Here is a 15,931-nt window from a genome sequence, read left to right as displayed (position 1 = left end):
ATGTACATACTGCTTGTCTATTGCAGCTGCAATGCTGTTTTATGAAGTAAATCTGAGTTTCAACATTGACAGAATACTAAAAACACCCAACCTGATAAGTCTACCCTCTTGGACCACCTTAGGCATGTTGCTGGCATTCAGCAACAGGACCTTCAGTGGTTGGCCTCCTACCTATAAGACTGATCAGCCTCTGTTTAAATTGATGATGTGTCCTCTGCCTCTGCATCCATCTCTTGTGGAGCATCACAAGGCTGCATATTGGCCCTATTTTATTTTCCTTTATACGCTTCCTTTCCTATATAAGCCCACAGAATGCTAAAATGGGCTATGGCTATAAGCAAACGCAGAATCAAAGATATTTTTTATGTCCCAGTGAATTTTTCCAGCATTACCTCAGATCAGTCTAAAGTTTCTAGTGTCAAATGCAAATATATATATATTTTTTTTAACATTTTTTTCCCATCATATAATCTAATAACCCCCAGTGTGGGTGCCCCCTCGCTGAAGGGTCCTAATGCTCTTGTCTGTATGACCGCCTCTGTTGACTTTATGTACTGCAGCAGGAGAACTGTCCCAGGAAAGCCGTCACTCTCCTCCTCTCCTGTGGATGGCGCCCCTCCGAGACAGGCTTGGACGATTTTGTGCAGTTTCGTGTGCAACAAAGTAACCGAGCTTGGCAGCTAGCGAGAAGGGAAAACCGACCCTTCAGAGACTGTTTATCTTTCCTGCGTTTTCTAACTGCCTTTTAGTCATTTCTAAGCTTTCGGCGGCCTGTGAGAAGTTTAATACAAACAGGAGCTAGCGCGTTTCAATCTTCGGGCGGTGTTTGGGCGCTTTGTGGAGGATCGAGGTGCTTTTTTGAATAGAAAGGCAGACGCAACGTTAGCGAGCTGGCGTAGAAAAGAGAGAACCAGGGCTACGCAGCGAGTAGGTCAGCCAGGGAGAGCCGGGAGGACCACGGCACAGCCGCCGCCAGCGCCACGGGGAGTCGGGGCCCGAGAGGGAGCCTGCCAGGCCCTCGGCTTGATGCACCCTGCCTGCCTCGCCTTAGCCGCAGTCCGAGATGGGGGAGACCAAAATTATCTACCACCTCGACGACCAGGAGACACCGTATCTGGTGAAACTGTCCGTGCCGGCGGACAAAGTCACTCTGGCAGACTTCAAAAATGTCCTCAAGAAACCAAATTACAAATTCTTCTTCAAATCTATGGACGATGACTTCGGGTAACTGTCAAAAGGGTTTATTGTATTTAACATGGAGTCAGCGCAGCACTCCTGTGTTTTCTCTACTGTTAGTGCAGCTAGATGAACATTAACTTAGTTGTTACCTCATCCAGCTGGCCTGTCATCAGTTTTAACGTTACCTGGCTGCCGATCATTAGCTAGCTACATGCATTGCAGTTCCTTTGTTAGCTGCTAGCGACGAGCTCGCAGCGTTAGCAGGTCTGTTCAGCGTCCCGACCCCGTTTGTTTACATTGCTTGTGTGGCTAGCTTACGCGTCTTGTGTGCCTTGACTTTGTCTGACCAAGTTTGGTATTTGTCAGATTCACCAACACTAGGGAAAGTCCCGGGTGACATTTTAACCTGTTTTAGATAAAGTGGGAACATAAGTAGTTGACAGAACTGATAATAACCAGTTAGTAACGTCACTACTGTTAGTAACAGGCTAATGTATTGAACGTTTCTGCTAACAGGCTAATGTCAGAATGTAAACGGCCAGTTTCAGTGCAGCAGGCCCCCGCTGTTGTTGTCTGTTAGCCCGAGGAATGCAGAGTTGGACACAGGAATGCCCTGTTCATCACCGTGGCAGCTTTATGAGCATGTCCTTTTGTGTTAAAACATGGCTGGAAAAGTAGCCGTTTTATGTTCCTCCAGACAGTGCCTTCTGCAGAGTAAAAAAAGGGGGGGAAATGTACTGTTTTTTAAACAGTTTAGCCAGGTTTCCAAAGTTGTTTTTGGCTACAGCCAAACTAGGGTGGGGCAACAACTTCTGAACATTTGCAAGTGGGAAAGAAATGTTTTGAAAGGACCCAGAGCTATTCATGTTGTGAAGAGTGGATGGATGTTCTGTAAATAAACTATTGAAACCTTTACCCCAACCTGTGTTGGTATAGACTGAGCAACCTGTCAGACTGGAATAGAGACTGGATCCCATGTTTACCAAGACCCTTAAAAAAAGTCTCACTGACCATCACTATTCTTTCTTTTCTAAGAGGCACAGCTAATCCTGTCATGACCTGCAGTCTGCGGCACTTGCTACACATATGCCTGAATTGTCGTCTGAACAGTGTGACACAGTGTTGGTTAGGTACCATCTGACAACTGATTCCTCCAAGCCAGCAGTCCGTTGTAGATTAATCAACTGGAAAAGTTTGCTGAAAATTCATTTGGTTGAAATGGTTATAAACATATGGGCGGAACCATGTTTACCTAGGAAGTCTGTACATGCGTTCCTGTGGTAAATCTCAGACCCAAAAGCTTTCCATTTTAGCACATTTTGATATATTCACAGACCCTAAGGATTGCTTATATATAATGCCTGAACAAGCTGACTTCTTTTGACTGGTTTTGTGCTGGTAGCCTCTGACAAGCAGTGGTACTGGCTTTCCCCACAATATTGTGGAATTTACTGAACAGCGTATAAAATCTTAATTGACGGATCTTACATGTTAAGCAAGCCAGATTTTCCTGGCTCTTAATCTGCGCTCACTTAAATTGTAATACAGGGCAGCATGCAGAATTGTTTCTCTTAACCTTTCATGTGTCCCTTAAATGTACTCCTTGTTCACCTTTGTTCACATTTTACCATTTAGCGAACTATTGCACTATCAATCACAGTGCACAGTGTTAAGAGAATCAATTCAGATTGTTGACCTCCTGTCATTACACTATAATCAGTTCTGACATTTCTAATATGGACAACATCCAACAGTTCTCTATAGGCACTTATATGAGGCAGTATATCTTGTTGGCTGGCAGTGTAACAATAGTGTAGTAAGTACGCTATTAAATCACTATTGGTTGTCCCAGTTGTCAGTGTGTCATGGCTGATGGATGTATTGCCCATCTCCATTCCCTTTAAATGCAGTCTCATGTTTTATTGCCCTGAAAGTGCGTTTTTTTGTTGGTAAAGGTTTACTGAAACAAAGCTTTGTTCTCTTTACAGGGTAGTAAAGGAGGAAATATCTGACGACAACGCTAAGCTGCCCTGTTTTAATGGACGTGTGGTGTCATGGGTAGGTTCAGCATACATCCTGGAGTAATTTTCCTGGTTTGTTTATTTGTTTGTTGTTGTGCCCCTGTCTGTGTTAACTAAATTTGTGTGGGTAAGTGCCTGCATGGCAACTGTATGTGTGCATGTATAACAACAATTCCCATCTGTCAGCCAGTGACCGCAACCGTGCTCCATCTCTAGGGAGAGGCCCTATGCATCTGAGTGATAATATCATTATCACATAATGATCCTCGGAGCAACACACACATGCAAACACTATTATCTTTTTTATTGCTCCTGTGTTTAAAGCACTTTTTAAGAACATGAGCTGCAATAGTTTTAAGTAATTCTATACACTAGTCACCACATGCACCACATACATACAGTACATGTGCTTGCATGTAGTATCTCATTTAGAAGCTCTGAGCAGTAATTCTCCCGTCTCTGCAACACAAGAGACATCTGGTGCCGGTGCACAGTCTCCCTTCCTCTTTTCTCAACATTGAAATTGGATTAAGAGCAAGTGAAATCACAGGATAGGAGGAAAGTACCTCATAACAAAGAGCCTCACTGCATGTCATTTAACAAGAAGATTGAATCTCACAGGGAGGGGAGAATAAAGTTAAGAGAATGAGCCTTCTGTGTCTTAATGTGAAAGGCTGATGCATTTGGCTAATTTCATACAGTGTGGTTATAATTATAGACTTTATTTGAGAGTCATCAACACAGTGTTATTGCTCGATGTTGGAGTGTATAATCCAGTGCGCCCATCACATTGTGTCCCTCTGTTGTGGTCATTGTCATTAGAGGAGTATGTGTGGAGGTTTGGTTAGCTCTCTTTGCGTGTATGTATGTGTGTGTGTGTGTGAATATGTTTGTTATCTCTTGGGGGTTGTTGAAATGTTCCACGTACAATGAAGTGTTATTTCTGTTTCACTGTGTCCATTTGTTTGTCTCCACTGTTCATCTGTTGTTTGAATAGCCTGATTGATAGCTCTCTGGGGTCCAAGGGCCTGGCTCGCTATCATCACACCTCATCAACACAACAGGCCAGCGCCCTGAGTCTGCCCTGTTGCACTTTATTGTTAGCTGCCAAACAGATTCTGTCTATCTTATTATTTTCTCACATCTTATCTTAGTCCACCTCAACTGTCCTGCTGTACAAATCCAATGTACTCTTGCTCTGTTTGCACACCAAAGTAGAAAACTGCAAATGTAACAGTACAAATACTGTATGTAGGAATAAATGAGATAAAAGGGTTAACAAAAATGAGAAGAAGTGCTCATAATTAGAACAAAAAGCACTGTTATTGAATTACTCTCCTCTCTATCCACCGCTTTTATCTGTCTATGGTAATACAACCATTTGCTTGTGTTACTATGTCTTTGCAGGTGATTCAATTTCACATTCTTGCTATAATGCATCTCTTATTAAATAAGTTGGTGGACATACCACCTTTTTCCCTTGCAAAACTTTCCTTTCATTATTCAAAGTCCGTTTCAAAAATCCAAATATTTAATGGCGTCAGCTTTTTGAAAGTGAAGATTTACCGCTTCTCCATCACGTACAGTCTAGTAATGTGAACATCTTTGTGTTTTGGACTTTTAGGTAGACAAAAACATTTTGAAGACATCACCTTGGGTTGTGGGAAAGTGTGATGGACACTTGATTAGTCAGGAATGAAAATCAATGTTATTTAGTTAGTCTGAGGGAATAGTACAACTGAACACTAGAAAGAAAATATCTTGTGTTTGATTAACTTGATACATGTGGTGGTGATTAACATGAAAATGTGATGTGAAAATGAACAGCCTGTGCCTGCTGTGTATAAAATGAAACTGAAGTGAACAGTCATTGTATTTGACTCTAGTACAAACAGCTGTATTTCTATCCTATTACACAACAGATACAATATATACTTTAAATGTTGTTAAATAACAGTCATAAATAGCCCAGCTGTGACATCAACAGCTGGATAATTTTAGCTTTTTAAGTGTAGGCTGCTTATAGCAGAGACAGTTCCATCTTGATCTTATGTTAGCTTTTAAACTTGTTTGTGCATGCAAATCATGCAAGTGCATGCTTCATTTCTAATATGGACAACATCCAAGATCCTGCAGAACTCCAGATCCACATCAGAAAACAACAACAACCAAAAAAAAAAAAAAAACATCTTGAGCGAGCACAACTAATACTCGCTGGAATGTGTTAGAAGTGAGAAAAAAAGATGGAACTGTAAACGGCTGAATATACTAATGTTAAAATTTACCTGTGATATAATTTCCCCTCAAAGCTCAGTCATGGTCTATTGGAGCCCACTTTTTCCCACACTTTGGTAACTTGGGCAACACTGTCAGGTAGACAAACCACAAGTCTCGACACAGGCGTTTTCTGTTTTCTCTTTCTTTTGAATCCACAGCTGCCTCTGGAGAGCTTTGCTCTTTCAACAGGAAATTAGGAGAAGACAAATTAGTTTTTATATTTGAAGAGACAATTTGGTCCCTAACAGAAGAGCACTTTTTTGGGCACTTTTGTAGCAGCTGAATATTCTGCAGCCATTGTTTATTTACCGTCTGTAAATGCTGATAAGTGACATTGCAGCAAGATATACCAACCAGCCTATGAATATGGTTTAGTGTAAACACAGTGGTGCTCTGACATGGGTCTGCTGTCTGCTTGTTCTGTTCCTCTCTGTGTATTCCTCCCTCTGAGTCTCATCCCTCTGACTGACCTGACTCTCTTGTCTGTCGACAGTTGGTCTCTGGAGACGGCGCCCACACAGACGCAGGCTCAGTTGCTGACAGTATAGAGCCGACACCCCCTCTGGAGAGGACAGGGGGCATTGGAGACTCGAGACCACCTTCCTATCAGTCAGTATAGACAGAGAAGACTTGTTGGGTGTTTGTTTTTTAGCGTGTGAGAGAGAGAGTGTAGTGTTTTGACTCTGTGGGTTTGTGAAAGAGAGAGATGCCATGCGTACTTTGTTTTTGGCTCTGTGTATGTGCCTTGAATGAGTCCTTCTGTGTTTCCTAATAACCACAGTAACAGAGGAAATGGCAGATTGAATAGAAAAAGTATGACACCTTGTGACTGCCCAGGAGGAATAAAAATACCTTGTTTCTTCTAACCATTTATCATCAAGTTATCCATCCTGGAAAATAAATTAGACCTTTGAGTTAGTCATGTAGAGTGCTGATTTCTCTTGCTCATGCTTCCTGTCTGTTCCTGTTCCTCCAGTCTTTCCTCATTAATTAAAAAAAAGGCATATAGTATAGTCAAACCAGTTTTTACATTTGTAAGTGCAGTGTGGTTAATCTGCAAGTGTTTAAAAGACACATGATAGTAATGGAACAGAAATGCTCACCAGACTGAAATAAGTCAACCAACACAACAACTGCAATTCCTGCCAAATGTTCAACTCCAGAGAGCCAGAGAGCCAGAGAGGGCTTTACACTCAACAGAGTTTGTGGATGTGATTATAACAAGAAGCACTTTATTAAACATTTGTCTAAATGACTGTTAAATGAACTTAACTGCCCTGATAATGAGTGCAGTGTAATTCTGTCTCTCTTTATAACGCCCACTCTCTCTCCTGTGCTCCCTCTCTTGTCTGAAGTGGGAAAGCAGCAAGCGGTCGGGACAGTTTGGACAACGACACAGAGACCGGCTCCATGGTGTCGCAAAGGAGAGAGAGGGAGAGGCCGAGACGGAAGCACACTAACGACCACGGTCAGAAAACTGTCACCTCATGTAGCGTTTTTGTTTTCCTCATTGTTCTTTATGTATCACGTTTTAGCTGCATCAACGACTCATCAATGTCAAACTCCACTGCTCTCCGTACACAGAGTCATTTGCTTTGTAACAATGAACCCCCCAAAATGGCACAAATTAAAAGCTGACACTGGTGTATGTCAGTGATGCACATCTCCAGCTTGCTACTGTCACAGTTTCTATGAACAAGCATGTTAGGCTAGTACATGTAGGTAGGTAACATCTTGGTGCTTTACAGTCATCAGAATGTACTGTTTGTGTGAAGATGCTAAGACAGTTTTGTGATTGGTGTTAAAGTTTGTGCTGTGGTGTCAAGATCCTAGCTTGGCTTTAACTTCTATATATTAATTAGACACTGATCAATAAGGAACAGGCATGGTTTGAAGATATTTTTGGCTGTTATATGTTTAGATAGCATGAAAAGGAGAGATGTCTGAACCCTGACAAAAAGTACTGGCCTAAATTTGTCTCTTGTGTATCCTGATCACAATGCTTTCCCACTGCAGGTGGGAGGCAGAACGGATACTCATCGCGGGCAATGGGACGCGGGGGCGCAGAGTACGACAGCTGCTCGTCCTTCATGAGCAGCGAGCTGGAGTCCACTTCCTGCTTTGATTCAGAGGACGATGACGCAACCAGCAGGTCGGACTTTCAGCTCGTTCACGAGTGCCTCTCCCAGTGAGAAAAGGCATTAGGCTTGTGGAATGTGTCTGGAATTACAGATGATGGGTTTTGGCAGAGATTAGTACAGTCTAATCGTCTAGTGGTTTTTGTGGTCACCCCCCCGGGTTCTCTTCCAGGAGTCGTAGAAATGTCTGCAACCCATTTTAGAACCTCTGCTGCTCTCAGCCTTTAGGCATCTCCCAGGATGTTTTTTTCTGTTGTTGCAGCTCTAATTGATCTGGATCAAAGTTTCATCATTACATGAGTTTCTATCCACCACAGGAAGAGCTAGAGTTTTGCCTCAACAAGATTTCTGGATACTGATGCCAACTGATGCTTTGTCAGTCAGGTCTTAACTTCTAAATGACTGTGAGCTGGATGCTTTCTCACAAAAAGTTAAAGCTGTTAGTAAGACTTCTGGCAAGCAACACTTTTATTATGGAAACAGTGACTAAAGTCCTTTATTAAGTGCAGAACAGTGAGATTTACATTTGAAATTAGTTACATGAAGACAATTTGATTATGTTTCTGTCCAAATCTTTTTATTTACAGTATGATCTGTCCTTGTTTTTAGGTTTAGCAGCTCCACTGAACAGAGCTCCTCTCGTCTAATGAGACGACACCGCCGTCGCCGACGAAAACCTAAGGCCTCCAATATGGACAGGGTGAGATTACACGCAGACACACTTGGAAGTACAGGAGTGCAAATCAGCTGCAGACTTCTTTGTTAAAATTTTGTCCCAGTTTGTGATTTTTGATTCTTATATTTTTTTTTCTCCCGCAAACTTCTCATCGTTCTTCCCTCCAGTCCTCGTCATTCAGCAGCATCACAGACTCCACCATGTCTCTCAACATCATCACTGTCACTCTCAACATGGGTAAGTGACCCAGCCATGTGGAAATTGCATGCAGAATGCAATTAGATTTGTTGGAATAAATAGAATGCGTTTTTTCCTTAATAAAGCCTCCTCATGTTGTCACACACTGAGCCAAAGTTCAAAAACTCTTTTGACAAGTTGGGAAAATACATAAATGTAAACAATTTGTTCCATATTGATGTGGGTCATGATCATCTTTTCTAGCATTACTTAATTCACTGCTACTTTGCTTCACTCTTAAACACACATTGTCTGTTCGTCTCCACCTCACAGAGAAGTACAACTTCTTGGGCATCAGTATTGTGGGTCAGAGTAATGAGAGGGGAGATGGAGGAATTTACATCGGCTCTATCATGAAGGGAGGAGCTGTGGCTGCAGATGGACGTATAGAGCCCGGGGACATGCTGTTGCAGGTGTGTGTCTGTATGTGAGTGCAAGACAGAAGGAGAGAGACAGCATGCACACTTACACGTAGAAGATGAAAAATGTGTGTTGGTGGTTACCTGGGACACAGACCAGGAAAGTGTGTGTAGGTAGCTGCATGTTGTGTTTGCATTTAGTGCCAGCAGCTGCAGTGACGTGGAAAGACTTTTTACTCACTTTATGTCTCTAATGTTCTTTTTCCATCATCATTCTAACATGGCTACCCCCTGTTGAAACACTGCCAGACCTACTAATGGCTTTGTGCAGTGGGATTAACTGGAATGGCTGTGAGGCAGTGAAAATGTTATACCTCTATATAAGAAATAATTGTCAAGTCTGTCCTTCATTGTCATAATTTGATAAGCAGATTTTACTTACGTTTTTGTCAAGCTTACGTGTACACCCTGAGAGTGAGACGGAGACTGTAATTTTTTTTTTCTTCCTTCTTTTATATCCCTGTAGGTGAATGACATCAACTTTGAGAACATGAGCAATGACGATGCAGTTCGAGTGCTGAGGGACATCGTGCACAAACCAGGGTAAGCAGCACACAATAATACAAACAAGTGTTTTCTTACATAAAATAGAACAGGACATAACAGGATTCTAGTGAAGTTGAAGCTGAGACTCCTCTGTTTGTTTTTAGATCCGTGTTAACTGTCTCTGTGTAAACCTTGTCTTTGTGTTTATTACCAGTCCCATCACTCTGACTGTGGCCAAGTGCTGGGACCCGAACCCTCGGAGCTGCTTTGCTCTGCCAAGGAGTGAGTGTTTGTTTCTTCTTCCTCGCTCTGATCTGGTTATGTGTGTCACTGACTCCAGCTCAAACCACCTCCCTTACCTTTTATTTGACAGGCGAGCCCATCCGACCCATCGACCCGGCTGCTTGGGTGTCCCACACGGCGGCCATGACAGGGGTATACCCTCCATATGGCATGAGCCCTTCCATGAGCACAGTCACCTCCACCAGCTCCTCCATCAGCAGCTCTATCCCCGAGACTGAACGTGAGTCACATCGCCCCCCCACCCACCCTCCAGCTGCGTGTTGTGACTTGTTATCAAGGCACTTTTATGCAAAACAACGTAACCATCGCATTTTAACTCTTAGTCACAGTTTTCCAGTCACTTTCATTTGGTCTCTACATAGTCTTTGTTCACATGCCACCTCCTTTGAATTTAAAATGCACTTGCTTATGCTTTTATGCTTTTTTTCCTGCATTTCACTTTTAAAGCATCTACTTAGTTTTTCTGTTGGCTTTTTGATAACCTCTTTGTGAGGGCACATATAGAAACAAATTTTACCATTCACATTATTATGACATGAGGCATAAAGCCCTTTTTGAACATTCAGCTCTCAACCATTTTATATCGCCCACCCTCCGACCTCCAAAAATGCAGTAATGTCGCTGTCTTCCCCTGGTGTGTTAGTAAATCTCCATGTTAAGTGTAGCCCTGCCCTCTCACTGCATTCCTGCGACTTCTCTCTGTTCCAGCTTTTTACTGAGCTCGGCCTTCACATCTTCCATCTGCTCGGTAACTCTTGTCAAAACTAAGCTCATAACTCACAACTTTCATCCTCCCTGTAATCTTTGGAAGGACAGCAATGTTTTTTCTTTCTTTCTGGAGAAAAATCTCTCCTCTCTCGACACACTTTTCTCGACCAAATTGATACACATTTTTGGGGATTTTCCCTTTCAGGCAGAACATAAATTTCACTTGATGGCATGCTTTAGGTCTTGTAAAAATCTGAATCATTTTCAACACTTCAAAAGCGGGGTTTTGCAGGTACACCTTGCATTCCTGTCTCCCCTTTTAGAATTTAATAGTGCTTTTTTCATATGCTTTGGATATTTGGATACAACTGTATTGTAGCCAGGAGATATTTCAAACGTAGCTACGGTGAAGTTATGAAAGGGAATAAAAAATTCTGCCATCTAAAATATCAGTGGCAGAGTTTAGGTTTGGTCTGAGTTCTCCCCAAAAAGCAGTACTTGATGCAATGGAGCCATTCAAACGGTTGAGTTTTGCTAAAGGGGTAGAATAGTATTGTTAATGTGCAATGACAACAGCTGCCTACCTCTGCTTGTTAACAAGTTATTGAAAGCAGAAAAAGTAATATCTAGAGAATATCTGATATCATATTCTCACGTGTACAATACTCCCAACAGAAGATGTCCACACCCTTTTTATAAATTACAGCACTTCAAAATTGGAATCAATCTTGGAATGCAATGAACCTCAGTTAGATGATATGTAAGATACAGTAGTGTTCTTGAGAGGTCATTTAATTCATTATGTTCAGACTTTTGTTGGGGTTTTATCAAGAGCAGCTCAGTTACAGTCCAGCTCAAACAAAGATCAAGCCTGATTCAGGGTCAAGACAGGACAGGGGTCAAATTACAGTCCAGGCCACAGGAAATCAAATATTATTTGTGGCAAATTCCAAAACAGACCGACATTTTTGTAGTTGTCCAGATAACAGTACTCAGCTGTTCTTTCATTTAAATGTTTTTTGGGGGAAAAAACATAATGCAACTCAACAGTTTTTAGACTTTTTATACCACTAAGATTATTATCTTTGTCCTTAAAACAGGTTAATTGTTAAATATCTTAGACCAATTGGACCTGAATATTTCAACTCTGACCGGAGGATGTGGTCCAGGTCCCGTGTTAACTTATACATGTGTCCTGTGATCTTTCCCAGGATTCGATGACTTCCACCTCTCCATCCACAGCGACATGGCAACAGTCGCTAAGGCCATGGCCTGCCCAGAGTCAGGTCTTGAGGTGCGGGACAGGATGTGGCTCAAGATCACCATTGCTAATGCCTTTATTGGTACGTCTGTCATGTCCTTCATCAGTATCCATATCCATCTTCTATTTTTGTAGATTGGTTTTGTCAGTGTCTCACTGATGAGTCTAAAGTGAGGATATAAAGCCTTAGAATTATTCTCTGTTTGCCTCAATCAAACAATGTCATCACCAGTTTTCATTGCAACAGTTAAGTAACAGCTAGAATAATAATCCATGATTGCAGTCTGCCAATGGATTGCAGATCTCCTGGTTTAAAATACTCATAGTTGCACATTAAAGCAGCTATTTCCTGTGCTTTTCTTATGTATTTGCAAATGATCATGGTGTCAGCTGTTGCTGGCCAAAACAAAACTCAGAACATTAAAATCAACTACCAAACAAGTAAATGTTAAACCTAAATGTAGAAGATTCAAGTGGTCATCTTGGATGTTATGATATGTAATAAAATGGTCAAGGAGAAGGTGTGGATTATAAAAAAAGCAAAACTGCAGGATTTTAGCCCCTTAAATGTGTGTTTCTTTTTGTGGTCAGGTTCTGATGTGGTGGACTGGCTCTTCCATCATGTGGAAGGCTTCTCGGATCGCCGTGAAGCCCGTAAATATGCCAGCAACCTGCTGAAGGCCGGCTACATCCGACACACTGTTAACAAGATCACCTTCTCTGAACAGTGCTACTACGTCTTCGGAGACCTCTGTGGCAGTAAGTGCACTCTGAAATCTGCCATTAGCTGAGATCTTCTTGCAATAAAAGCAACTATCTATAAGGTTTGATGGTTCAGTTGTATTTCCCGACACATCAGTTGTAAAGTGGGTTGTTGCAGTGGAAGTCTGAATCAATTTTTCTTCCTCTTTCTCCCTCAGACATGACCCATCTGTCCCTCCATGACCATGACGGTTCCAGTGGAGGTGCCTCAGATCAGGACACTCTTCCCCCTCTGCCCCACCCCGGGGCTGCCCCCTGGCCGATGGCCCTGCCCTACCAGTTCCCCATCCCTCACCCTTACGACCTACCACAGCCCTTCCATGGTGGACCAGGCGCCGGCAGTGCAGGAAGCCAGCACAGCGGTGAGTGCAGTTTATAATATGTTGCATGTGTTCATCACATGCACAGTATATTCATACTGAGGAACAATCAGTAGAAGTAGTAGGCGAAGTAGAGTGTTAGTAGGACACAATTTTAAGACCATGTTCAATATTGTAAAGGTGATATTCCATCCAAACTCTATATTTTGAGCATTAAACATTTGCCCTGTGTAGAGTTAAATGTAACTGGGTAAAGTTTACTGCCTCACAGAGAACAGATGGAAGGAAGAAGTTTTCATGGTGAAAAATAGTAGAGCTCCAGAGCTTAAAGAAGGGAAACATGGAAGCAGTTTGTGCAATCACTGTAACTGACAATGAATTTGTGCTAGCTGCAGCTGCATTTCTTGCAAAGTAGCAAACTACGAACCTTTAATAACCACTTTTCAAGCCCACAGACTGGGCAAGATTTTGGCTGAGGTGTCTCTTTGCACCGAGGGACTTAAAGGAATACTCCAACATTTAGCTTTGCTTGACATCTCATTTGCTGTTTTGTTTATCCAGAGCCAGATGAGAACATCAATATAAATGTTATCTCCACACTTTCTATACCGGCATAGGTCCAGAATGTTTATATTCGCTTACTTCAAACACTTGGAGCGCACAGCCTGGCTCTGTCGAGAGGGAAAAATATTCCTTCCTACAGCTCCAGGGCTGCTTTATTTACATGTTGTATTTTGTGTATAGAACTTGTGTAGAAATAGAAAACCAGACATTGTGGTTTTAGGAGCAGTTTGCTTACGCAGTGGAGATATTTACTGACCAGCAACAGCTGGGCTCACTAACTGCACATATCTCAGATGTCCTGTCCTCATTTTATGGTTGCTCTCTAACACAACTTGAATGTACCAGTGAATAGTTTACCAACCAACAAGATACAACATGCAAATAACACAGTTTTGAGATGTAAGGTATGTTTTATCATTTTTGATGGAAGATAAATGAGTCCTGTGCTTGCCATATTTGTGTATCTAGACTAACTTCCCACACCTCTAACTCTCTGACGCAAGGAGACTAAACTGATAGGAATCTTCTTATCTGTTTGTGGATTTGATGTCATATATTGGAACAAGCACCCACTGCAATATAATGAACTTCTTGTAATCATATAAACTGTTTTAAATTCATCATTCTGAAGTACTTGCTGTAAGAGCAAGCAGGCTGTTTGTGGTAATAAAATGAAAACATGCAACTGCCTCCAGTAATGGCTGAGCCGTTTGGCCTGTGAAAGGCAGTGAATTCTTCGTGACCATGTCTGCATTAGTCATGAAGCTCTCCTGAGAGTCTCCCACAAACTGGGTCAGCACTGTCTGCGTCACTGCACTGGCACCCAGATGGGAGAGTGTGTCTCATGTAGGTCACTTTTTTAAAAAAGTGACGTGGTTGTATATCACACTTTGATAATAACCGTTGTCTCCTCTCTGCTCTCCACAGGAAGCAGTGGTTCAAACTGCAGCAAGAATGAGGGGCGCAAGTCCGGCGGCAGTGGCAGCGAATCTGAGATCAGGAGCCACCGAGCTCCAAGTGAGCGCTCGGTGGCTCCCCCTAGTGAGCGAAGTGTCCGTAGCTCTGTCAGCCACCGCAGTGCCAACTCCCACTCTATAGCCTATGGGCCTGGCCTTGTCTATGGCCCCCCCGGCCTGCCCCCGCAGCCACCACACCTGTCTACTGCTGCGCCTGGGGCCCCACCGGGCAGAGAGCTTGCCTCTGTGCCCCCCGAGCTCACTGCGTCACGCCAGTCTCTGCGCATGGCAGTTGGCAACGCTGGGGAATTCTTTGTTGATGTGATGTGATGCAGGTTATATGCTGATAACAGAGTAGCAGATTGGGCTTTCTCATGTCGTTATGAGGCTGAGAAGGACAGCGTGACAGGACAGGAGGGAGGGAAGATTGCAAAAGCTGTAACCCAAGGCCGTGATTCCACTTTCCTAAAAGCATAAATGGAACCAATCCTGCTGTGCATGCTGAGAGAAAAATGCTCCTCCTCTCTTGTGCTTTTCTTCCTAGTAGTAGTGGCCATACTTTCTTCAGTGAAGAAACCCCCCCCCCCCCCCCCCCTCACTCAAGATGGAACCAAAGCGCCTTTTCTCATATTCTGCTCCTCAGTGGGGAAGAGTTTGTGTGAGGACAAAGAGCGAGACAGAGAGGGAGAGGGAGGCAGTGGAAACGGACCGCTGAGGAAGATGACTCAGCGCTTTTCTACATGGATGTTTTTCATTTGTTCTTCTCTTCACTCTTCCCTCCTCTCTGCCTTCCTTATCTAACATTCTCCTGTCCTCCCCCACCCCTGTCCACGTCAAAACTGAGAGAGAAAAAGAAGCCTCTTCCCTCCCCTCTGTTCTTTCAATTCCCCCTTGCTGACCTCTTAACAAGAAAAACTGACAGAAAGCCGAAGTGAACACTAACTGTTAACCCTATTCAGACTTGTTAAATGTTTGCTTGACTTCAGAGAGAAAGAAATGGAAAATGTGTATGTAGTGCAAGAGAATCGCAGTCCTTCTTACTGTAAGAATGCATTGTTTTATTATATATGTAGTTGGTCACAACTAGTTTCATTTTCCAACGCTAAACATGAGCATTCAGCTTCAAGAGTCATTTTTACACTACACAGCTGCATTTTCATCTGTTAACCAGAGCATTTTCAGACTCTGTCTTGTGATAATGTATAGTGAAAAAATTTCTTACCATGTCTTTCACACTACTCTTTTATCAAGGAAAAAAATGTCTTTTTATTTATAAATATAGTTTTATGACTTAACTCTGCTGCTCTGCGTTATGTGTTTATTTGAATGTGTGCATATGTTTGAGAGGCAGAACCTAGGCTTATGCCCCCCCACCCATGGTACCTGAGGTCATATTTGCATTTAAAAGCAGTGGATTCCAGACTGTCCAGGAGCAGGAATGTGAAGGTTAGGCAATCTGGCGCACAGATGTGTGTGTGTGGGCTGTGTGTGTGAGAGAGATCAGCCTGTGTACATTTTGCCTCAAAACTGAATGACCCTATGCAAAATGTTCCCTGTGGCTAGAGAGAGAAAGAGAGAGAGAGAGAGAGAGAGGGAAGGGGGTGGGGGGAGTGGGGATCATGTA

At 42.7% G+C, this 15,931-nt stretch overlaps 1 protein-coding gene across 1 annotated transcript; it reads left to right on the top strand.

The window, feature by feature from the left end:
- Positions 1-572: 572 nt before the first annotated feature.
- LOC108883643 (segment polarity protein dishevelled homolog DVL-3) lies at positions 573-15,602 on the top strand. Its single transcript, XM_018677022.2, has 15 exons — positions 573-1,224; positions 3,168-3,237; positions 5,971-6,086; positions 6,833-6,945; positions 7,494-7,629; positions 8,225-8,315; positions 8,459-8,528; positions 8,802-8,941; positions 9,414-9,490; positions 9,648-9,715; positions 9,807-9,956; positions 11,656-11,787; positions 12,297-12,464; positions 12,626-12,829; positions 14,279-15,602. Exons 1-15 carry the CDS (start codon positions 1,064-1,066, stop codon positions 14,635-14,637), a joined length of 2,055 nt encoding a protein of 684 aa, XP_018532538.1. The 5' UTR covers positions 573-1,063; the 3' UTR covers positions 14,638-15,602.
- Positions 15,603-15,931: the final 329 nt, after the last annotated feature.

The sequence above is a fragment of the Lates calcarifer genome, linkage group LG4, assembly GCF_001640805.2.
Source record: "Lates calcarifer isolate ASB-BC8 linkage group LG4, TLL_Latcal_v3, whole genome shotgun sequence".
In the NCBI taxonomy this organism is placed as follows: domain Eukaryota; kingdom Metazoa; phylum Chordata; class Actinopteri; family Centropomidae; genus Lates; species Lates calcarifer.
The sequence above is the reverse complement of the archived record's forward strand: the minus strand, read 5'-3'. Positions and strand labels throughout refer to the sequence as shown.